This window comes from Notolepis coatsorum (assembly GCF_963971535.1).
Source record: "Notolepis coatsorum genome assembly, chromosome: 7".
Classification (NCBI taxonomy): Eukaryota; Metazoa; Chordata; class Actinopteri; order Aulopiformes; family Paralepididae; genus Notolepis; species Notolepis coatsorum.
Genome location: NC_140171.1, coordinates 133752509 through 133778338, shown reverse-complemented (window position 1 = coordinate 133778338; position 25830 = coordinate 133752509). Strand labels below are relative to the sequence as shown.

At 45.1% G+C, this 25830-nt stretch overlaps 1 protein-coding gene across 1 annotated transcript in view; it reads left to right on the top strand.

The window, feature by feature from the left end:
- Nucleotides 1-22463, top strand: part of evpla (envoplakin a) — a 68500-nt gene extending 46037 nt beyond the window's left edge. Inside the window, exons 11-22 of the mRNA XM_084319373.1 lie at nt 2082-2228; nt 8514-8668; nt 8841-8938; nt 12635-12804; nt 14087-14265; nt 14396-14534; nt 14735-14928; nt 17103-17253; nt 17496-17579; nt 17871-17978; nt 18104-18196; nt 18360-22463. Coding sequence (XP_084175499.1) covers nt 2082-2228; nt 8514-8668; nt 8841-8938; nt 12635-12804; nt 14087-14265; nt 14396-14534; nt 14735-14928; nt 17103-17253; nt 17496-17579; nt 17871-17978; nt 18104-18196; nt 18360-21743 — 4902 coding nt within the window. The 3' untranslated portion in view covers nt 21744-22463. The remainder of the gene's footprint in view (nt 1-2081; nt 2229-8513; nt 8669-8840; nt 8939-12634; nt 12805-14086; nt 14266-14395; nt 14535-14734; nt 14929-17102; nt 17254-17495; nt 17580-17870; nt 17979-18103; nt 18197-18359) is intronic.
- The last annotated feature ends 3367 nt before the right edge of the window (nt 22464-25830 follow it).

Genomic DNA, 25830 nt, shown 5'->3' with positions numbered 1-25830 from the left:
CGCAGCTAGACATGCAAGGCATGAGGACCCCATGGGCTCCTACACGCCGAAGCCCTGCAGTGATATTGCTACCAATCAAATCACGCTCGCCTCTCCTTTGCAGACCACTGCCGGTTTGACGGGAGTGGGAGGCAACAGCGCGATACCCCGCCTGGCGAAGGCGAAGCCGGGGTAACCCCTGCTGAGCATTCAACAGAAGAGGCAACGAGTCCCCCTGCTGACCACTGGAGCTAGTGGCAGCTGTAACACCAGGTTCCACCCACCCACAACCTGCGGTGTAGGAACCACGCGACGACGGAACATTCTCACGGACAGACCCAGGCTCAGCCATCAACTGGGTGTCAGCCCCTGCCCCCATGAGAAGCGAAGAATGGGGCCGCATACGCTTCAATGAAGGTTCGCGGCCCGCAGCCAAAGGAGAACGCTCAGAGCCCCGCTTCTGGGGGTAACAGAGAGAGGATTGAACGGGGAGCGGGCTGCTCGCGGCAAAATGACGACGGGTTGGTTTACCAAACCCGAATTCACCCAAAATGGCCGATCCCTCGGCCGCCAAGGCTGTCGGCCTCGCGATACCCTGTTGACTCTCCAACCAGGGCACCACTGGCGGGGGAAACATGGCCGCCTGTCGAGGATCTCGCCACAGTCGTTGACGAGACCGTGCTCCCACCTCTGGCTGCACAGCGTGAGGCGGTGTAGGACCCAGATCAATAACCGCCTGCGCCTCCACAGAACGCCCAAAAAGACTATCTGTGGAAAAAGGAGTCGTGAGGAGAGAAAACCTATCCTCTTCCCCAAGAGGAGACTGCTCCAACCAAACATGCCTAACAACCAAAGTCGATAGCATCCGAATCCTCCCCGCAGTTATAGCTTGCGACTGAGTCAAGATCTCTATAACACCACAAACATGAATCACGTTTACAATGTCGGTTGGACCCAAAGACCTACAACCCGACGCCATCTTGGATAGGAAAGTAGCCAGCTGAGCCATAACACTGGCCGCCGCTAAATGCCATCCTGCAGCAGTATACCACTCATCCGTCCATACTGCCACCCTCCGAGCCGATATGCTATCAAGCATCGGCCGGGCGGAACGCCGTTCATCCCCGCCTGGGCACAGAAAAGAAGCTACCTGGCTGCTTAGCCAAGGTACCCCCGGCCTGCACCCCGTTGTCAGCCCCTTCACCCGTAAAAGAGGTAAATAGAGCTCAGCGAACCCCCCCACATCCACCACGGACTGACCTTCATCAATGAAGCTGGCAAGAGGAGGGAAAAGCGGTATCCCGCGGCGGGGATTATTAGACATTCCAGCGTCAACATCAGCGTTAGCAGAAGAAGCAGTAGTAGCATTAGCGTTAACAGCATGTTCCAGGATCGCCAAGACATCGCCCACTACAGTGGAACGATCGCCAAGCCGCCCCGGCCCTGGTGCCGAAACATACTCCATAGCACGACCAACACCGACATTGATGCCTACTGACACAGACCTCACCTTTGTACAAGCCGACCCGCTAGTCAAACCTTGTACGCTGCCCCTCGGTCCGTCGTCGTCAGCCGAGGAACCACCAGCACAGGTCTCATGTGTCGCCGAAACAAGCTCCGGAGAATCCAGGGAAAAACAATCCTCCGGTAAGCCTTCAACATTACGAATCTTCCTTAATCTTTTCATCCTGCTAGTTAACGTATGGTGCACGCAGCCAGTACGCTGGAACGAAAATAGAGGAAGGGTATTTGGTGACCAGAGTCATGGTTATATGGGCTACGCCTCCATAGGGGCGGGGCCCCATACAGGTGTGGGGTGCATGTAGTTGTTCGTTGGGGATACAGTAGGTATCATAGAAGATAAGGGGTATCTCATAAGGCTCAGAGCGGGACGCGATAAGCAAATACGATATATAACCAGTGATTTCCTTCACGTCAGCTGTCAATTACAAAAAATCTGAAAATCAGTTACATTTTAGCGGGACACTGGCATCAATACCATTCAAGTTTTGAGATGTGTATAATATGCATTTAACAATACCCCTTCCATTTGATATCTGAAGGTGAAATCTGTCTTCCTTTCTCTCTCCCCCTCTCCTCAGGCGGAAGAGAGGGATGTGCAGGATAGTGAGCAGATGCTGGCTGACCTGAGGAGGCGCAGTACGACCATTGCTCCTCTGAAGCAGCGCCACATCACCCCCACCAGACCCACCACCGTGGAGTCCCTCTGTGACTGGGACACAGAAAAGGTAAAACCTCATGGCCTTTCATCTTTCAAATCTGACCATGGTGCATAGATTCAGAGAGTAACTTGTCTTTATGCGACAAGTCTCTAATCTGTATACGTCAGATGTATCGTCTGTAGTCCAGGGTTTTTCAAGTTCAAGTTCAAGTTATATTTCATAATGGCTCTGCGCTCTGCTCTTAGTGGGATATTCCCCTGTCACCTACTGTGACCTTGAAAGTTTCCTGCCACAATGCACCTACACCTGTCCGGCCACGCCCACTTCCGCCCATCTATTTAAGCGAGGGGTGTGACCATACTTCCGCTCTTCCCTTATCTTTCACTTCTCGGAAGTCCGTTGCTACAGGCACACCTCAGAAGCGTGAAGACATGATTAGCTTTAGATTTAGATTTAGTTTTTTGTGTTGCTGTCTTTTTTCCCTTGGAAAATGACATCACCACCGGGACCTGGGAACTACCGTTCAGGCCTCCACCAGCGGTTCACTGTTGCGACCTCCTCCGTGCGCCGCGGGGGTTCCCTGACTCCACGTTTGTGGCAGGAAGGTGAGCCCCAGTGGCACGCAGAGCTGGGTGCGTGCCGCCCGGCAGCCATTGAGCGGCCCTCCCCAGTGAGGTGGTTTCACACTGGGAAGCCTCGTACACGGAGACTGGGTTTAACTTACCAACTCCGTGGCGAGACGCCCCTTCTACAGCGTCGGACTTCAGCCCCCACCTATCAAGTGGTTCAGGCTACCCGTGCGCAAGGGATGCGAGCGAGGCGGAGGATAGACAGCAGGGAGAGCTGCAGGCTCTCTTCCCTGAGCTAACAGTATCCCGTTACTAGGGATGGGTATCGTTAGGATTTTATCGATACTACTACTCTTATCGATACTGCTTAACGGTTAGGTACTTTAGCGATACTCTTATCGGTTCTTTTTGATTATTTTGCAAGAAAAAAAAACAATTAATTAAGAACAGAATCGACATTGCTTTATTATTATTTTATATAACTATAAATATAAATAAATATAATTTCTTCAGCAGCAACAGCAGCAGCAATGTTTTAAATGTGTCTGAATTATAGACTTTTTATAATTAACAACAAATGTAATGCTGTTTTACAGCAAAAGTTCAAACAAACAAAATAAAATAATAATAAAATTAATAAATAAAATATTAAATAAATAGGCTACACATCTCTCTTTTTGTGTTACAAATTGTGCTCACTGATATGAACATAGGCCTCTTTACTTACTTAAAAAAAAGGAAACATCAAGAAATATGTTTATGGTATTCCACCATGTCAGAGTCATACAATACTATTTTGATTGACAGTCGATTCTGCCAATTACGTCACACCGCTTGCACCCACCTCTGCTGTTCTTACCACCAATCGGAAGCTCTCATTCGTTTTTTTACTTCCGGAATGTTGGCCATTACTCTACTACCGGAGCTCAGGTTAATAACGTTAGCTCCCCGCCAGCCACATTGACGAGTACCAGCGCTTATACATTACTGGCAAATGTCTTGTTGCACTTGTGGCAACGAGCGTTGTCAGCATCGACTTTAATAAAATAGACCCAGACTTTTGAACGTTTCGTTCTGTCCGCCATGATGAGAGCAGAGCTGTCTGTACTGTAGCCTACAATTTGAGAAATGTTCTGAAGCACCCGTGTGTGTGTGTGTAAGAGCACAGCAGCACAGCCCGCTCCTCGCGCAGGCAGAGAGAGACAGAGGGAGGAGAGATATAGAAAACGGCCAACAAGATTAGTTTGCGACGTTTAAATTCCTCAACAAAAAAAAATCCATAATTTCTCGAGTACCGATAGCAAAACTGATAACGTCGGAGCTTATTAATACTCAGTTTTTTTCTAATTTAGTACCGGTTCCCGTTTATAACCGGGTTTCGGGGGGCATCCCTACCCGTTACCGACGCCCCTGCTGGCATGGTAGGCCATGCGTTCCATCGCCGCCCGCTGAGGGAGACAAGCACGTGCCTCTGGGACAGGTGGTGCCCCGCATCGTCGGCCTTACCCCCGCCTACCTGCGGTTCACGCAGGTAGAGGGTCTGGTCCAGGGTCTAAAGGACGGCGTGCCGCGGCTTGACAACCCAACTGCAGCCGTCCTTTGCCCTGAGATAGTGTGGGAGCCTCAGAAGAAGCCTCTTCCAAAGGGGAGGTCGGCCCGGCAGCTGGCCTACTGGTCCGACCAGGCCTACATCGCCTCGACGCAGAGCCTGGCTGCGTCTTCTAACATTGCGCAGCTGGCACGCTTCCAGTCGGGGCTGATGGCGGGCGGGGAGGACCTGGACCCGGAGCAGCGCTTCTTCCACGTGCAGGCGTTAGGTGCTATCCTGCACCTAACCCAGCTACAGGCCATAGCTGCGGGGAAGATGCGCGCCCTGGCTACCCTGACTCAGCGACACCTGTGGCTGGAGCAGGCATCGCTGGATGAGCGAATGAGACTACCCTTCCTCCTGGCCCCTCTCTCTGACGGTTGGCTCTTCGGCTCCGCCATCAATGAGGTGACAGTCGCCTGTAAGGAGATGGAGGAGCAGCGGTCTGTCCTCGTTCAACACTTCCCCCGACCCGGCTCCACGGCGACCAACCACCAACGGCGCCGTAGGGCTACAGCCAGCGCAGCGAGGACGTGCCACGTGCGGCGGGAGATGGCGGCTCTGTCCCCCTCTCCGGCTTTCATGTTTAACACCCTATTATTTTCTCTCCCCGCCCCCCCCCCCCCCCCCCCCTCAAAATACTATGTTAAAAAAAAAGTCCCTCTTTGGAGTGTGAAGTTTTTTTTTGTTATAACAAACGTGTGATTATTCACTGTGTATTTTGGGTATGCGTATGAAATAAGTAATGAGGGCCCGCTGTCTTTTCTGTTTAAAGCAGCTAAAGTATTGTCGGGCAGCGTTTTCTTGTATATGAGTAGAGTTACGCGATTCATGTGGGAACACGTTTTTTAAACAAACGTAAACTCTGAATCCGCGAGTGGTGTTGCTATTTGTGTTAGCTTTGCAAAGCAATGTACATTAGCACGTAGCCAAGGGCTTTTGTCCCTCTCTTCATCCCACCGCTATGTTGCTTTACGTGATAAGGAGAAAAACATGGCGGGCAACAAGTTTTTCGCTTATGAAACAGAGCCATGGGTTTTCGGTGGATGCGTCTTTTAAACAGACGTGGCCTGGCCCCATGGTTGATGGTTAGCTGTTGTGTTTTGGTTGTGCAATGCAATAAAGCGAGCGCACGCTTGTATGTGCCTTTCATTTGTGACACGCCGCACGGCTGGTAGCCGCTCTCTGTTTTCACCTCTTACATGTTTTGTGTTTATGTGGGGTTGGTTGGGGGGGGTGAGGATAAACCCTCCCCTTTAGATATGGTTATATCCTTTAAAATACTGACGGTGGATGGGGAGGACGTCGCTCAAAACGAGTGCTCCTTTTCTCACTCGGAGTCCCTCGTGCGTAGGATTCCACCCCGTCAGCTCCCTCGACGTTGCGTATCCTGCTCGTCACGGGGAGGAGGGGGGGGGGGGAGGAGGGGGGGGGGGAGGAGGGGGGGGGGATTCCCCATGCCCACACCAAACTTAGTGGGTGGGGCTGGGGTTCCCGGCCATTGTTAACGTCACAGGCTTTCACGTTTTCTTATTGGCCCGAGAGATATGTCCATGAGTTGAGGTCTGCGTGGCAGGTCTCGACTCACGTTGTCGATTGTGAGGTCTCTCCGGGATAAACCTGGCATGTGAGCGGAATTTGTGACGGATGGTTTTTTCCCAGGCTCCGTATATAAACCCTGTGTCAGCGTCCTTCGGGACCGGGTCCCTCCTAGTTTTACCCAGACGGGGAGAAACGTTGTAGGGGCTCTTTCTTGTCAGAATTCGCCCGCCACCGTTCTCGGGTTTTACGAGCCTACACGCTGTTCGATATCAGTGCTTGGTCTTACGGGACCGGTATCAGTGACTGGCCGGGCGTGTTCTCAGGTGTTTATTTGAAACAGCCTTGGGGCCAGCGCGCCCTGGTCAGTCCAACGGCATAAACGTTGTTTCTTATACGGTCGGCCGGGAAGGTTTTTTTTCTCTACCGAGCGCCAGCTCACTAGGCTAGCTCGAGGGCTTGCGTACATTTACAGGGGGAAATGACGGGGTAGATCAAGCATCGACAGGGGGGTTTCACGCCTTTTAGGTGGGCCACTAGGCGGGGTGGGGGGGCCCGGACCCTCCCTGGTGTTCTGATGGTTGTAGGGGACCTCAGCGGGTGCATTTGTCGGGCTCTCCGCCCTGCTCCGCTCTTGTGTCCCACTAAGAGCAGAGCGCAGAGCCATTACGAAATATAACGAAGGTTATCCTATAACCCTAGTTATACGAGTAATGGCGAGCGCTCTGCTCTCACTCACTGAGGGCCCCTCTTCCAAATAACGGTCAAGACTAGGAAAGAGCGGAAGTACGGTCACACCCCTCGCTTAAATACATGGGCGGAAGTGGGCGTGGCTGGACAGGTGTAGGTGCATTGTGGCAGGAAACTTTCAAGGTCACAGTAGGTGACAGGGGAATATCCCACTAAGAGCAGAGCGCTCGCCATTACTCAAATAACTAGGGTTATAGGATAACCTTCGTTCTTTATTTGTCAAATACAATACAGGGGGCATTGCAGGTAATGACATTCTTGTGTTTCGAGCTCAGACTCAACAGTGCACAATTAAGAAACATCAATGAATACAATAATGATACCAATAGGTGGTAGTAGTAACATAAAAAAATATATATAGTGAGATAAGATAAAAAAGTAAACTTTTTACAGAAAGATTAGGTAGGGAAGATGTGTCACTGGAAGTTTAAATGGACCCCCACATTATTATGAAGAAATTGGCATCTAAAGCAACTATATTAGGTTGCCAAAGCCTTCTTAATAGCCCACATTTTTGGAAATGTGTGTCCCCAAAAAGCAAAGTTAAGAAAACACTGCATTACATTGTAAGCTGAACAATATACTCTCATTAGCAAATGTATGATACCACTGGCAATTAAACCACAGCATGCTTTGAGATAATTATTTTGGTATGGGGGTGTAGAGAACCCAAGAGCAGAACACAGGCACAGGACAATGAGGCGGTTTAGAACGTTTAAAGGGGACATGCATTGCTATTCCTAGCACTATTTGGGCAACTTTCCACAATTCCTGTGAGTCAATTTTTTTTATTAAAAAAAATGCATTGTTTTATATTTCTAATCAAGTACTCAAAAGCATAATTTTTATCACTTTGGATTTCAGGCTGTGTTGGCCTGGCTCCGCCCATAAGCACTTTGAGTGACAGTCATCCACACAGTCTGCGACTGGCAGACAGAGAGAGATATAGAGAGACTGAGGGGGATACGAATTAATTTCGCCGCGTGGGGGCATAATCCCACGGGACAATGCATTGGTAACTTGTTTCAAATGACTATATATACCTTTGTGATTATTATTGTACGGATCGGAATACGGGTGTGCGCGTGGGAGCATGCACAAAGATATTACAGTGATATGCTGCTTCCGAGTCCGACTGCCTGCGAGAGAGAGAGAGAGAGAGAGGAGAGAGGCACGGAGCACTGTAAACAAACGCTGCGTGTGTGAGATAAGACAGGTCCCCTTCTCTCTCTCTCTCTCTCCCTCTCTCGCTCGCTTGCTCTGCCTCTCCCGTTTGAGCAAGTGTCTGGTTTAACTCGCGCTACAACCATAGAGGGGGCGTTAGTTATGCAAATCAATGCTATGTCGACGTCACAGAAACCGTCAAATCAGAACAGTTTAGTTGAGTGAGGGAAGATCTTGTGAACTCGAGACTAGACTGATGAGTCAATATGGTAATTAGAGACACAGACCCATTGATACTAACTCCTATTACTATAAAACAATGGTAAATACTGAAAAAAGCCATTTATAATGCATGTCCCCTTTAATGAAACCAGGGAAGGACAAGGGGCAGGGGGCTGGTGAGGTCCGTGGGTGAGTGCAGGCCGGAGGGGTGAGGTCCTGCACATCAGAGAACAGGGGTTAGAATGACGCAGGCTACAGAGCTCACAAAACACACTATAAATATATATAGTATAGAGGTCCAGATAAGGGTCCTAATAACACGAGAGGTGAAAACAACACTCTGACCAGGAGTGGCGGGGGTGCAGGCCTCTTATCCTGGCTCTGTGATGACGTGAGGGTTCTCAGGTGTGTAGGCCGGCCCAGGTAGAAGAGACCCATATAAGGCCGTGGAGACCTGCTGACAGAGAGGGTAGAGAAAGGCCCTGGCTGTGGCTGTAACATATTTGTGTGTTCTCCTAGGCTTCTCTGGCTCGGGAGGATCGGTTCACCCTTAAATCCAATTCAGACACTGAGAACTGGGATGTCGTTTCCACCGATGGATCAACCAAAACTTTCCCCGGAGTTTGTTTCCTGGTTCCACCACCTGACCCAGAGGCCATCGATAAAGTGGATCTGTAAGGAATACAAAACTACATTACTATGCATTACTATCTATTAGCTGTACCTTACATGAATATGTCAGCTGTCATACTATACATATTGTGTGTTTGATGTGTGCTTATCTGGATGGTGTTGATGTGGAGTCAATATTTATTTTTCTATATATATTCATTTTTAATCGATCAGGCTAGGCAACGAACTGGCAGACATCAAGAGGAGAAGAGCGGCTCTGCTGGCCTCCCTGAAGAACCACAACACAGAGGTCTCCAGGCCCCTGAAGTCAGGTATTATCTGATTCATTACTAATTTAGGGTGACCAATTGTGATTTCCAAAAAAGAGGACACACTGCCCCCAGCCTCAAGATACTTACATGATACTCGAAGTTTACTCAAAGATGCCTTATAATTTTATATTATTTAAAGTATGCCCCCTCTGTATGGTTAGAAAATAATTTATATTATTATTTTATATAACAAAATAATATCTCTATAACCAAAGTTACTCAACCTGCTTTATTATGCCTAAATTAATCTCTCTGACAAATCTCAAGAAAATAACTTAAAAATCAACCTATAACAAACTAATATAAGTCTTACTGGACAAAATAAATAACAAAATAAATATGAATGAATGTTCTAAATAATACCTCTTCTGTATTCGAAAATCCAGCTTTAAAAAAATATATTTTCAATGTAAATTATAAAACAGTAACCTCACAAAGATACTAATTTAAAAGTGCACTATGTTTCTGATTTGTTTACATTTGCATAACTTGCAATTAGTGTACACAACGAATTTATTACACACGTAATCCTTAGAATGATTGTATCATAACAAGCATCTTATATCATCATAAATCAAACGCTGCATACTTCAATCAATTTGGTTAACTTTGCCATAAAGGTGACATGCATTATAAATGTCATTTTTCAGTCTATAGCATTGTATTATAGTAATAGGAGTTAGTATCAATGTGTTTTTGTGTCTAAATACCATATTGGCGGATTGCTCTGATTCAGCTCAGATAATTTCCTGCTCCAGTAAATTAGGCCATCCTGATTTGAAGGCCTGAGTGACGTTACTCAGGCTCTGGGTAGCGGACAGTGATGTGATTGGCTCTGTGGTTGTAGCTAATGCTACCTAGACTAGACAGCGAGTGGAAACCACTTCCTCATACTGCGAGGCAGAGTGAAACCCGACACCTCTGCATCCACTCTGGAGGGAGAGAGAGAGAGAGAGAGAGAGAGGGAGGGAGAGGGAGAGAGAGGGAGAGAGAGGGAGAGAGAGGGAGAGACAGAGAGAGAGAGGGAGAGACGGAGAGAGAGAGAGAGGGAGACAGAGAGAGGGAGAGAGAGAGACCACTGTGCAAACACACGCGCAGGTCCCCCCCCCCCCATTCGGGAGCACAAGCTGCCGCGAGGTGAAAGAAAGAAAAAAAGAAGAAAGGGAGAGAGGGAGGGAGGGAGAGAGGGGGCCTTATCAATAACGGCCTGTCTTTTTTCGTATTCCGATCCGTACAATAATAATCACAGATGTATATATTGTCATTTGAGACAAGTTACCAATACATTGTCCCGTGGGTTATGCCCCCCTGCGGCGAAATTAATTAGTATCCCCCTCCTCTATCTCTCTCTCTCTCTTCCAGTCGGGAGCACTAGCATATCACTGTAATATCTTTGTGCATGCTCCCACGCGCACGCCCGTATTCCGATCCGTACAATAATAATCACAGATGTATATATTGTCATTTGAGACAAGATACCAATACATTGTCTCGTGGGTTATGCTCCCCCGCGGCGAGATTAATTAGTATCCCCCTCCTCTATCTCTCTATCTCTCTCTCTCTCACACACAGCATTAAGTACCTCACGTGGAATCCCAAGCAGGCAAGCACTACACAATTTAGAAGATTGCAAAGGATCAGACCTAGTAGTATACAGTATACCAAGAATAACTTCAGTATGAGTACAGCATATTTTGCATATTGTTAAAAGAGCTAAGGCTGGCTTGCGTAAATTAAACATATGACTCACTTACCATCAGAAGAGTTGAAGGGGGCGAGATATTCAGCTGTCCACAAGCCTTAATCCACAAAAAAAAAAAAAAAGTGTTTCATGTCCTTTACTCCAGTAACAGTCCATGGGCATGTTGTATCTGTCCCGTCGTTATAAAAAGCAGGCATGGGAAGAAAATACGGCATTTACATGACTGCATCCAGCTAGCCATATAGCTCCTTGTTAGCCAACACTTCTTACCGAATCAGCTAGAAAACGACAGAAGCTCTTTCAATCTGAGTTTTTCTTGCAGTGTCCGTCTTTCAAATGGTGTTGCTTTGATGGATTTAACAGAATTATCCATGGTAGCACTAGCTAGCTAGAAATGGAAAATGAAAATACTTCTCGAAACGGCAAGTCTTTTCTGTTTGAGGACTGGTGACGAGTGACAACACAGAGTGGCGCACAGAGTGCGTGACTGCTTGCTTTGTTTGAGCGCTAGAAAGCCGCGCCCGCAGACATCATATTTTTTACCCTTGATAGGCTACATTTATTTGCTTGAATCATTTACATTGGCTGCTTGCGCGCAGTGACGCCGAGTCAACATGCGTTAAGGACTAGCGCCCAGGTTTGGAGGTAGGTCGATTTCTGAGAGTGACGTCAATCACAAACGAGGGGGGAGAAAGAATAGCATGCACAAAACAATGATTTATATACTATATTAACGTTATTGTGCATTTTAATAGTAATTATTATTCATTTTAAACATGTTTAGTTTATTATTAGGGCTTCAAAATATCTAAAATAAAAAACACAAGTTCTTCTTCTCCTCTCTCTCAATCAGGGGGGGGGGGGGGCGCCCCAGCACCCCCTATTGGCCGGCCGCCACTGCTAAGGACAATAAAGGATTCATTCCTCCATAGGGCTGACCCCTATTAGTCGATTAGTCGACTAATCGGTCGAAAGGAGCCGTAGTCGACTGCCAACCTCTTAGTTGAATACAAAAATATATATATATATATAATTAAAATAAATTATAAAATATTTATCATTCTTTCCAAAAGAAAAGAGGCCTAGAAGCGTGGCTAACGCTAATGGCACGCATACCAGAGGCTAACTGCCTACGAAAACAGGCACAGAGGCACTGAAAGAGGATTTCACCCATCTAATGAACACACTAGACAAATATCAAGATGTATCCATCAGTGGACCAATTGCATGCTTTTGCAGAGGACAAGAAGCCTTCAGTCGACTCCTTCAGACATTAAGCACCCCCCACAGCCCAAATGGAATGATAAAAAAAAAAAAGGAAAAAATATATATATATTACACTTTTTATTTTTTTTTAGTCGACTAATAGTCGACTAACGGCAAATTTTGGCCAATCATAGTCGACTATCCAAATCCTTAGTCGGGGACAGCCCTACTCCATACAATCAATAACTGTTTAATTAATTCATCAATTAAATCGGTAACACTTTCTATGACTCTCTGACTCTGATGCCCATTTCTAGAATGCATTATAATCCGCTTATAACACTGTATAATTATAGTTATAAGCACTCATACATATTCATAATGCTTCATAATAATAATCACAACCCATTATAAAGCATTTTATAATAACTTATAAGGTCAACTATCATAATACTTCATAATTGCTGGTCACTTATGGACAGTGTGGTATAATTCTCATAGTTGTAACACATTATAATCATTTTATAATGCATTCTAATGTGATTACAAGTAGTTATGGGTGGTTTAAGTAAAGTGAAAAAAATATCATTAAATATAGTAATAGGTCATTATAGAAATGCTTTATAATGTCTTATGATTATTGATATAAAGCATTGTGAATATTTATGAGTGCTTATACTGTAACTATAATTATACAGTGTTATAAGCAGATTATAATGCATTATGAGTGTTTATTATGCATCATAGAAAGTGTTACCATTCAGTCATCCCATTGTTTCCCCATGCAGCTCCATTGTCCAGTGCTCCAGACCCCAAGGCTGTGGCCGTAGCCGACAAGCTGGACAAGCTAGACGGAGACCTGGCCCAGGCTGAACAGGACATCTTGAATAGACTCCGAACCCCACTGAACCGCACTGACCCTGCGGGTGACCTGGCCAACAGGCTGAAGGAACAGGAGGTGAGGCACAGTACAGACCCGTGTTTTTCACAGAGTGTAAAATAGGTACTCAATTGAACCCTTGCACTAAATAACCATATAACTCTGTTATGAAAAGTTTTGGATGACTCGTGTATTTGTAGTTGTGAAGTCAATCCAGATAATTTGGAAGTGTGAATGTGATAGGTCACAAGAAAGCACTCAACCTCTGCTGTCTTTAACTATGAATGAACACAACACTCTAATTTACCATCTTCAGATAATACAGTTATATAATTTACCTCCTACAGAAAACTGCAAAGACAAAAGTTTGAGCTTGTTTTAAAGATTTTAAATGAGGTAGACCCACCTGCAGTTACATGGTTCAACACAGTCCTCATTGAATTAATTAGTTAATGAAGTTTATTTCGAGCCATTTAGCATGTAAAAAAAACAACAACACACAAATCAAATTACAAGTCCTCATTCCATCGGGTCAGCGATGAGGACTTTGTAGATTCAACCACTAAATCCTGTGTTCATTCCACGCAATTGCATGTGGTTGAATCTACATGGTCCTAATTTCAGATTATGGAAAATCTTAGTTTCTGTAACCCCACCCCCCAATTATTATTATTTTCTTTTTTTAATAAAAAATTAAATAAAAACTTGAATCTTCTTAGTCTAGAACTAGTGAAACCTGTCCCTTTGTACTTATACTGTACAGTATGTAGGCTAGTGTATTACACATTATGAATGATGAAATATTTATATTTTCGAACAAGTATAAAACAAATATATCTGTTAATTTGACATATATAAAAGATAATAAAAAAGACAACAAAAAGAGAAACAGATAAACAAATCATAGTTTACCCTGTTCGAAAAAGGAGTAGAAAGTATACACTTTTTAAAATGTCTACCCCTTTTTAACTATCACTAATTATATAATTGTATTCTATTGTTGATTATGTATAAACGCTGTATCTCTATACAATCCAATACATTTATATAAATATACATATAAATATAAAAAAAAAAATGTATTTACATCTTACACATACATCTTACACATACTCCCAATCCCTCTTCCAGACACCCATTTAACCGCACTACCAAAACGGTTAACCCTTTCACTGCGACAATACACAGAAGGTTAACCCTTTCACTGCCACACGACAGCCGGTTAACCCGACCGTCGGTTGTGTGATAGTAAAGGGTTAACCTTCTGTCGTGTGGCAGTGAAAGGGTTAAGAAAGATTTTTTGTACATCTTTTTAAACTGTAAATGATGTTTACATACTGAATATCTTTGCCTTCAACAGAGAGCGTCGGAGGCGCTTGAGGCTCTTGAGCAGCAGAAGGCAGCAGCCCAGGCTGAGCTGGAGCCCCTTTTGTCCCAAGACACCAGTGGAACCACCTCCTCAGCCCTGCCACTCAAACTCAGAGCTGCTAACGACAAGCATGATGGTATCGCTGCTCTTGCTGATCTCTTCAACACAAAGTAAGAATATCTTTCGTGCAGATGAATTGGGCGGGGGGGGGGGTTAGGCATATATAATAGATAAAGTAATCATGATAATAAAAAGCAAATATAATAATCATGGTTCAAAATGGTTGATTCTTTTCTTCAGGGCAAACGCATCTCTCAACCTGGAAGGTCAGATCAAGAAAGTGGATGGGATCGTCTCTGGATTTGAAGAGAAGCTGAGTGAAGATGGTGCCATCCCTGATGCCCCCGACGCTATTCAGGCTAAAGCCCAGGAGATTCAGGTGAGGAACTTTACTCCATAAAAGCCAACAGAATGGCAACAACTTGAACCTTCTTATAGGCCATAATCCTGGTTTAATTTTCTATATTTTTTTAAGAAACAAACTCAAATATAATAAAACTTTGATGGGACACATACAGTAAATGTGAAATACACAGTACTTTTAAAACATTAACAAAATAAAAAAATTCCTCTCTCCAGAGTCTGCGTAAAGAAGTGTCCGGATCCCAAGATGAGATGAAGAAGCTGGGTCAGGACCTGGAGACGACAGAGCAACTGTGTAGCTCCCTTCAGCAGGGCTACCAGGAGTACTGCCCTGACATCAGACACCAGGCGACCCAGGTTAAGAAGTTACAGAACCGCTATACCAATGTAAACAACCGGCTGAAGGAGAGGTGAGAACCAGACTGAATTCAAATAGTTTTTTCATCTCTAGAGAGCATTTGCTTTGAATCTTTTATAGATTATATTATTTTTGTTTTAGACATTTTAGGCCCATTTTACTGAAACTACCTAATAAAGACACATGTATAATTTAAGATATCTGCCATAGAGATGTCTGTCGTCACTACAGTACAAAGGGTTTCATGTAGGAACTATTTTGTAAACCTGGCATACATTACTATGGGGGTGTACTTCAGTAGGAAATAGTTCCCAAATGAAACTGTTCACAACAAGGTCTGTGTATTATCTTGAGTAACCGGGTCATGCTTACTGGGAAGAGATATTCCTTTTGAGTTTTTCAAATGCATTTATTTTCCGTTTTGATCGCCACACACCAAGTACCATTCAGCTCCACTGCAGATATCTCCCAAACTAGACAAATCACACGACACGATCAACGGCAACATTACTCCACTATCACCTCTACAAAAGAACCCACGAGAGGCCACAGCGAGAAGGAATGAACCGGGGTTCACAATCGTGGCGCCCAGCACGTCGCAGGACTCAAACAGCAAGGCATCGCCCGATGGCCGGCGAGCTAACGTGGCTAACAACAATGGACATAGGACCCCATCCCCCCCTCCCCACCTACCGCCACCCAGTCAACCAGACACCACAGAACGGAACACAGACAATCGACACCTTGAATTCAATGACATAAACCAGATAACAAACGCAAATGGACTCCACATATTCCACCTTAACACAAACAGCCTGAGACCCAAACTGGCTGAAATCAGACAATTGTTTATGAACGGCAAGGCAAACATATTGTGCTTCAGAGAAACTAAACTAGATGCATCTGTACAGGATCCAGAGATAGAAATCGAAAATTATTCAATAGTCAGGAAGGATAGGAATCAGTATGGAGGTGGTGTCTGTGTGTATATTCATAAAGATACCAAATTCATCAACCGTACTGACCTGAACAATGATGACATTTAAACAGTTTGGGTTGAAATCTTGTTAGAAAGGGCGAAACCCGTACTAGTAGGCACAATCTATAGACCGCCAGATCAGAGTGGTTTCTATGATACACTTGATGGGTGTTTAGCTGGGGTGGAAGGTGTAGAAAAGATTCTTATCGGGGACTGGAACACGGATATCCTACGTAAAGAAGCACCCGTCTTCAAGGCCTTCAGTAGGTTTTCTGATCTGCACGGTTTCAGCCAGCTAATCACCCAACCCACAAGAGTATGTGATTCAACACAAACTACCATTGATCTCATTCTGACCTCTGACAAGTCCATGATCTCCAACAAAGGGGTGATAGCATGCGGGTTAAGTGATCATTATATGATATTCTGTACCCGCAAAAAGCTAAAACAAAAGGCCGGCTGTCACAAAACAGTCACATCTAGGGACCTCAAAACCTACTCTAGAGAGGCATTTAACCAAGAACTGGAGAGCATAGACTGGTCAGATGAGCTCAATGGTACACTAGTTGAAGAAACATGGCTTGGATTCAAAACCAAATTCACAACAATACTTAACAACATGGCCCCCCTAAGAACCACCAGGGTTAAAAATCGCACTGAGCCATGGATGCACACTGAAACACAAACAAGGGACTAAACACGTTTAGCAATTATGCCACAACAATGTGGAACGCCCTACCCACAGCCGTAAAAAAACGTGAATCCCTACCTACATTCAAAACTGCTCTTAAAGAGCACCTATGGGAGGCTGCAATTCGAAACTGGCCACCGTAAATGTTCACCCCCCCCCCCCTCCTAATAGACAGTCTCCTCCCCACCGTAGCCTATGTATATATTTTCTCCCACCCACCCACCCCCTCCTGATGTACAGTCTCCTCCCCATCATATGTATATATTTTCTGTTAGGATCTCTGGGTAACAGTACTGTATATTTGCATATCGTATATGTCACAAATGTAAATGTCATGTATGTCCCTATGTCATAAATGTCACTATGAATTGAAAATGGGGGACCCTGATGTAAACAAGACTAACGTCTTTCTCTGGTCTGCATCCCCTTAACAATTGTGTGTATTGAGCCGTACTGTATTGTACCCATTCTGCAATTTGTTAAATAAAGTTTTCATTCATTCATTCACCAAAACTTCCCATCGTGGATTTTCCATCATATTGTTCCGTCTTCTCAGAGAGAATCTCTTGCAAGAGGCTGCTACCAAGAACCAGGAGTTTCAGAGCACAAGTGGATCATTGAATTCCTTCCTGGACAATCTTCCTGTCAATGAGGTCAACCCCAGTGATGATCTGTCTCAAGTCGATGCCAAACAGAGCTCCCAGGAGGTCAGTTGATTCACACAATCTATGGGAATCAAAGTAGGTGGGAGGTGGTCACTCTGTTATTCCTCTCAGAAAAATGGGGGCTTATATTTTCAAAATAATTAAAAGAACTATTAATTTGTCAAGACTGACTAGCTAGTGATGATAGTTGATCAAGTTATTTATTTGTTAACTTTTACAGATTTATTATGTGTGGGACGACATTCTATTCACTGATTAACCTCTGAAATACATTTTCTTTGTAGCGGGTTATAGATGACCTGCAGAGAAAGGGGGACGACATGGACAGAGTTGTGGACCTGTCTCAGGACCTGCAGAATCTGCTCAATGTAAGACACTAATACTAATAAATAGACCTTAGACTTAGACCAAATGGACTGTCTTAGATCAAACGGACTACATTCATATAGCACTTTTATCCAAAGCGCTTTACAGTTTATGCCAACTTGCTTATCTGGAGCACTTAGTGGTTAAGTGTCTTGCTCAGGGACACATTGACATGCTGCCGGGAGGAGCCTGAATCGAACCAGGAACCTTCAGATTACCAGACGACTGCTAAGAAAAATAATTGCCATAAAAACTCTTAAAAACATGAACTAAATTATTTATGACATCTGCAGGAGTATGAGGCCAACGTGGATAAATACAATGGTACCCTTGAAGATGCTGGGGCTACTGTTGCCATGAAGCCTCATGATTCCACACTGGCTGAGGCTGTGCAGAAACAGGTAACAATGAAATGCTTATATTTTCACAAAAATAAATGATTCATTATTATATCTTCAAATTGATTCATAGATAAAAATAGCATTTTATGTGATTATGGAGCCTGTATGCCAATTTTTGCTTACAGGAAAAAGCCCTGGTGAATCGCTATGCTGAAACATCAGCTGAGAATAACCAGCGCCTCAATCAGATGGGCTTGGCTAAGAACCTAATTGCACAAGTAAGATGGAATTGCGTAGATACTTTAGTTATACCTTCTGATGATCTACTTGGTCCATGACAATTATGTATAGTCCCATCATATCCTACAATTCTTTGACAATATATTCACTTAGTTGTTCATTCCTTTTGATATTCATGGTACATATATTTTCCTTTTGCAGAATGAAGAGAAAGTTCAACAAGTGCAGCTTGAACAGGTGCAGCAAGCAAATGCCACTGAAGTAGATGGTTTGAAGAAAGATTTGGAGGGGGAGAAAGATAGGCTTTCTCATGTTGAGACAGACCTGAAAACATTCAAAGACAGGTGTCTGTCACTGAAGAGTCGTAGAGGGGTGGAACGGATTGAAGAGAAAGAAGTCGTGCAGTACTACCGTGACCCTAAACTGGAGAGCAATTTGGACGAATTTCAAAGAACACTGCATGAAGAGGCTCTGAAGGGCAGCACCACCCAGGGTGAGATTGAGGTGGTCAACAAGAAAATCACAATCCTGGAAGATACCCTCAAAAACACCCCACCCAAATTGGTGACCAGAGAGGTGACAGAGTTCGAGAGAGATCCACAGTTGGATATCGAGGCAGCCAAGTTGAAAGATGATATCTCAAAGATAAAAGATGACGTTCGACTGAGCAACGGGGAGACCATTCAGATTAAGACAGAGGTTACCTTTCTTGAGCAGAAAAAGCCCCCTATCAAGCAAAAGGTGGTAAAGAAGGAGGTTGTGAAAGTGGAGAAGGATCCAGAAATGCTGAAAGCAGTGCAAACATTTGAGACTGAAATTTCTGACGAGGGCACTAAGAGCAAGCTACTCAATGATGAGATATTCCAGACGAGGAGCCAAATAAATGCTCTGGAGAGAATCATTCCTAGTATACAGCCTAAGATCATCACCAAGGAAGTAACAAAGATAGAACAAGACCCTGAGCTAATCAATGATTCCAAGAAGATTCGATCAGGCCTTGAGGATGAAAAGATTGAAAATAACACTCTAACCAAATCGCTTTCAGACCTCCAAAGTCGCTACCGTGAGGTACAGGACTGGAAGCCAAGAATAGAAGTAAAGGAAATTGTTAATGAGATCTACCGGATAGACCCAAACACAGAGGTGGAGATAAAGCGTCTGAAGACAGACATACAAGACGCGGGCAAGCTGAGCTCTGATCTTGAAAAACAGATCCCCTTGGTCACATCTGATCTGGATGTCAAACGATCAGAGAAGCCCAAAGTGGAGCTGAAGGAAGTGGTCCAAGAGGTGGTGAAAGAGGAAAGAAGCCCCGAGAATGAGAGAGAGATTCGGAGGCTAAATGACCAACTGAATAATCTGCACAGCACTTACAGCTCCATTGAGGACAAGCTGAGACTCCTCAGGAAAGAGAGAGATGAATGGAAGGCTGAAAAGTCCAAGGTAGAGACCAGGATCATCAACAGAGAAGTCATCAAGTATGAAGATGATCCGCTCCTGGAGAAAGAAGCTGACCGCATGAGAAGGGAGGTTCGTGAGGAGGCACAGGTTCGACGCACCACAGAGGAGATGGTGTTTGACTTGCAAAACAAATACATCCTGCTGGAAAGGCAGAAACCAGAGGAGAAAGTGGTTGTACAGGAGGTGGTGCGCCTACAGAAGGACCCTAGGCAGATGGTAGAGCATGAGAAACTGGGCAGAAACCTTGATGATGAAGTAAAGACCCGTCGTCAGCTAGAGCTCGAGTTGCAGCAGCTGAGAAGCAAGACGGAGGATAAAGAGAAGTTTCTGGCACAGAGTGATGAGCACCAAAAGAAGATTCAAGCGGAGGCTGAATTGAGAGAAATAAAACTGCGCATCAGACAGCTAGAGAATGCCCCAGCTCCTATTGAGGAGAGCATCGTCGTAGAGGAGATTCTAAAAGTTGAGAGAGACCCAAAATTGGAGAGGATGACAAATGGCCTTCAATCAGACATGGACAAAGAAACAAATGACATCCTTCATCTCCAAAGAGACATCAGAAACACCAATGTCAAGGTCGGGATCCTACAGAGGGAGAAATTGGGTGAGAAGACGATATATAAAGAGGTTGTTCGTGTCGAGAAGGACCAGGCTGTAGAAGCAGAGAGGGACCGCCTGAGGGAAAAGGTATCCAAGGAGAAATTTGCCAGGCAGGACCTGGAGGATGAAATAAAACGCCTCTCTGACAAAATCAACCTTCTGACGACCACCAAATCCAGCAGTTCCAGAGATGAGACCAGCCTTGTTTTGAACAGAGACTCCCTAAAGAGAGAGAGGGACAACCTCAGTCGTGAACTCAAGACCCTCGAGGCTCAGAAGCATGACACTGGCCTGTCGTTCCAGCAACAGTCCAGGCTGATGAGTGATAGAACACAGGAAAACAAGCAGAGGAGCATCAAGAGGGAGTCAGAAGTGCAGCGTCTAGAGAAAGATATCCTAAATGAGAAGGACAAGATCCACGAAAAAGACAGTGACATCAGAGACCTTAAGCTGAGCCTGGGGAAAGAAGTCAGTGCGGAGACAAGAACCAAGGAGACAAACGTCTCTACAAAAATCACCATTTTGGATCCAGAAACGGGCAAAGACATGTCTCCGTATGACGCCTACCTACAGGGCTTGATCGATCGCCAACAGTACATCCATCTACAGGAACTAGAGTGTGACTGGGAGGAAATGACCTCCATGGGACCTGATGGTGAGACATCTGTACTGCAGGATCGCAAGAGTGGCAAGCAGTACCCAATCAAGGATGCCCTGAGGGATGGCAAGCTAACGCAATATGACCTGCAAATGTACAAAGATGGTAAAATGCCCATCTCAGAGTTTGCCCTGCTGGTCGCTGGAGAAGATAAGAAGGAGCCAAAAATCAATTCAGTCACCCCAAAGTCTACCTCTCCTGTGAAGTCAGCCACTCCTAGCCTCCCCGAAGCAACTGAAATTTGGCCTGTTGCTGGAATAATGGATACAAACACAGACACATGCTATACAATACGTAGCGCCGCGATGCAGAAACTGATTGATAACACCACGGCCCAAAGGCTTCTGGAGGCTCAGGCAGCAACAGGAGGCATCATCGATATCAACAACAAAGAGAGATACCCAGTCCACAGGGCAGCAGAGATGGGCCTGATTGAGAGCAGTCAACTACAGAGGCTACTCAATGCCCAGAAGGCCTTCACTGGTGTTCAGGACCCCATGACCAAGGAACTTCTGTCTGTTGGAGAAGCTGTCCAGAAAGGGTGGATGCCCAAGGACACCGCCATTCGTTACATGCAGGCACAGCACCTGACAGGAGGGCTTGTGAATCCCAACACTGGCAAGCGAGTGAACACCATCGATGCCATTGGGGCCAAAATGATGGACAGCACCATGATGAGGGAGCTTCAGACTGACATAAATTACGCCAAAGAGATTATGGACCCGCTCACACAGGAGAGAATCAGCTACAAGCAAGCTATGGATCGCTTAAAGATAGACCCACGGTCAGGTTTACCAATGCTGCCTGCCTCCTCTAAAGCGTCTGGTTACTCCCCTGGGTACACTAATAGATACTCAAGATACTAGACATGTTCACTTCATGCTTAGAGGGTATCATGGTCTCTGGGGTGATTCATGAGATATCATATCAGATGAATGACATATTATATTGTACAAACTTCATTAAATGAAAAATAATATTATTTACTACTACATTTAATATAATGTAAATTTTTTACTCAGGAAAAGTCTGACTCTACTGCAATGCTCACTGTCCAGACAAAATTATTGCTGCTGAGTTGCTTTTGTTTACCAAACTTGTTTGTTGTGGGCATATATATTTTTTGATCTAATGGAGAAAAAAAGAAATATGAAGAGTTTCATTACAAAAATGCTTTGTATCCATTCTGAAATGAAAGGTACAACATCATTACAATACTTCTGTCAACCTCTGTAAGTGAGGGTCATACAACTCCTACCTGTCTGAAGAAAGACATTAATTCCACTCTGCAATCAAAGTCCTCTCCTTTGACATCAGCTATAACTTATACGTAACTAAGTCTAGCCATAGCTGTTTTCAAATGGTAGATGGCATCTAATTTTGGAATGAAACTCTTCATAAAGAGAGGCTTGTGTTATTTAATCCTTGATATTCTTTGTTTTATTAGGGATATTGGGACATGGTGCAATGTATTTACCAAGATATGATCATTATTGTTACTCAATGGCTTTCCCTGTCACTGTTCACTTTAAACTTAATTGTGTTTGATACCTTATGAATAAATAAATAAATGCTAATGAAAGTTATTTTCCTTGTCAGTGTGTGGACCTTCTCATTCACAATGCAACATGTGGAAAAATATATAGTGAATGTATTTTTTTAAGCTTTACAAAGTGTGTAATAATATTAGTTTCTATATAACACAGCAGCATACACACAACTTCCACAGGTTTTATCATAGTTCACAGGTTTCATACAACTGACCCAACATTCATGAAATCTACCATACGTGTGTCAGGAGAAAAAGGGTGTGCACCTTAGCTCATACTGCATGCCAAATAATAGGCATTACTATGATGCATTATCAAAGGATTTATAGTTTTGTACATACATGACACAGCTATTACCTTTAAGTTCTAACTGAGGTATCTATGATAAAGGTGTTCATTCAATACTAAGTGTAACTGAGGGGTACAATTCCCTGACTATTGATAAGTATGGTATCATTAAACCACTACCGCTTTATGTACTTTAATTACTGGCCATACAGTACACGATATATGAATATGATGAACACTTCCCACAATGAAATCGGTTCCAAACAAAGGTATAATCAAGTATTTAATGGAGCAAAAGGTACATAGGATACTTTACATTATTCTTTGAATGCACTTGTAAGGCAAAGGAATATGCGTAGGCAAATCAATAACGAATGTCCATTCTCTGGTTACGCAGGAGGTAATTATACAACCTGAATCTTAGGGAATTATATCTATGGTACACTAGTAATATAGCGGGAGATACTGGAAGGGGTTCCCCCTGGTTGTAAGCCAGCGGGGGGGTAGAAGATCTGTCGGTAGTAGGACGTCTGGTCAACGATGACTAAGGAGACTTCAGGTACAGAAGCCGGTGCAGTAGCCTCTTGATCCACAGACGAATACAGCTATTCTCCGTAGACTGTAGACTGTAGCTCCACAGTGAAGAAAGCTAGTCGGCCTCAGGCTCTCTGAGGCGCCGACTCGACTTGACTCCTCGCGGGGTAAATCCAACACGTGCAGGCGTCGGCGATTATCCGCTCCATAAATCACAGGACCAAAGCAAATATATTCCAGCCGCAAAGGGCTATGTAGTCGTCGGGTAGATTAATCCAGTGTACATGTCCATACGGTTCTCGTCTAGGTCTCCTCGGGTGAAAGCGCCATGTGGTCAGCCCAGCCTGGATAAGAACTCTAGCTAATACGAGGAAGCGTTGGAGATGCTGGTCACTGTAGAACTTTAACCGCACGATACACTATACACAAATAGACTATTAATGACTTAATAGAAATATGTCGCACTCGACGGTATAGCGCCAAACTCTGACAATTCAGTTATTAATTCGCACGCGGTCTCAATGCTCTATTCTGGGGCCAAACAGGCCATACTTCACCGCACGTTGTATCGTGGGTGAGGCTTCAACTTATCGGGTAACATGCTAAGGAAGGTAAGGGGCTTCTATATTCACCTGCGCCGTATTTATACGCACGGTGAACAAACTAGTTCCAATCTCATTTCTGTCGCGTATCCCTGGGCAAGGCCGGGCATGTCCAGACACATCTTGACGGTGACTTTGAACCTGACTCCGGAGGCCGGTCCCTGGCGCCGGTGGACCGCTGTCCAATAGGAGAATGAACTATTATGGTCTGGGCTAAAGGGATATTCCGTGTATATGTACAAGGAATATACAGGGGATATCAAACGATATACAAATACTCTGCAATATATATCAATAAATAAATATATATATTCGGTTTAATCTGATCCTTTGTAACAGCCGCACCCTAATTAGTCCCACCTAATTAGCTAAGCAGAGACAGATTAACCGCACTGTCCACTACTCAATGTCTGTTGTGAGGGGTCTGTCAGTTCACAAAGTCATGGGGTCATGGTCGTCATCGATGGTATCGGGGAGCCTTGGCAGTTCTATTAGCCTCGCCACGGGTCGGGTGTAGATCCGCCCTTGGACGAGCACTTCGGCTGCTCGGACCTTTCCGTCGGCACCGGTGATCACTTTGCTTACGCGGCCAGCCGGCCACATAGCTCGGGGTAGTGACTGATCGATAATCATGACGACTGTTCCTTCTGTCAAATTGTCTCTCTCTTTCACCCATTTCTGGCGGGTCTGTAGAGACGGTAGATAGTGGAGTAGGAAGCTGTTCCAAAACTTGTCAGCCAATACTTGACTGTACCTCCACATTCTTCGGCCGTTCGCTTCTTCAGGCCTGTACATTGTCTGTGGTAGCGCGGGGTCCAGCCGCCCCATCAAGAGTGTGTTGGGGGTGACTGGGTCGACATCTGCTACATCACTTGAGACGTAACCGAGGGGCTTTGAGTTCAATACTCCCTCGATCTCCGTGAGGACTGTCATTAAGACTTCTTCCGCCACGGTCTGGGCCCCAAGCACGGCGTACAGGGCTGTCTTTATTGAACGTACTTCTCGTTCCCAAGTTCCACCGAAGTGAGGTGCGTTCGGGGGATTAAACTGGAAGTCAATCTGGTATGGAGCGAGGTGGGTCTTAAGTTCTGGGCCCATAGCTTGGAAGCTCTCTCTCAGCTCTCTTTCTCCGCCTTTGAAGTTTGTCCCGTGATCAGACAACAATATAGACGGTTTACCTTTCCGCAATGTGAATCTTCGGAAGGCCATAAGGAATGAGTCTGTGCTCATGGTTGGAAGGAGTTCTATATGCATCGCTCGGGTGGTCATGCATTTGAATACAATACCCCACCGCTTCTCGGTTCCTCTTCCTTTCTTTATATACAGCGGGCCGAAACAGTCCATACCGGTGGAGTGAAAAGGCTTGTCGCCGAGTCGGAGGCGACAGGGAGGTAGGTCAGCCATCCGGGGTATACTGGGCTGCGCTCGCCACTTACGACAGTCTAGACAGGTTCGCTGGAAGCGCCGCACTGCTTCTCTCCCTTGCAGTATCCAATAACGACGTCTGATCTCCGCGAAGACTCTCTCTGCCCCGGCGTGATGCACATCCTCGTCGTATTTCTTTATGATCAGTTCTGTGACCTTGTGTCGGCTGTTTAAGACTATCGGGTACTTGACGTCATCCGGTAAGTCTGGAGCTCTCCGCAGACGACCACCCACTCTGATGAGACCATGGGCGTCGCTCTCGGGGGCTAGGTGGAGCAGTCTGCTGTCTGATGGGACGGGCTTTGCTCCCTGTAGACAGTCTAGCTCATCGGGGAACGAGTCTCTCTGGGCTCGTTGTAGTAGAAGAAGTTCTGCTTCTTCGTAGTCAGCTGCAGTAATGTCAGTAGTGAGCTGAACCTCTGGGTGGTGCCACAGGAATGTCTTTAGCTGCGCACTCTCTAGGGTGAGGCAATCGTCTATGTCGGGGTCTGTGGAGACGAGTGTGTTCAATCCACAGAACATAGATTTCTTGTTTTCTGCCTCCTCTTTACTCG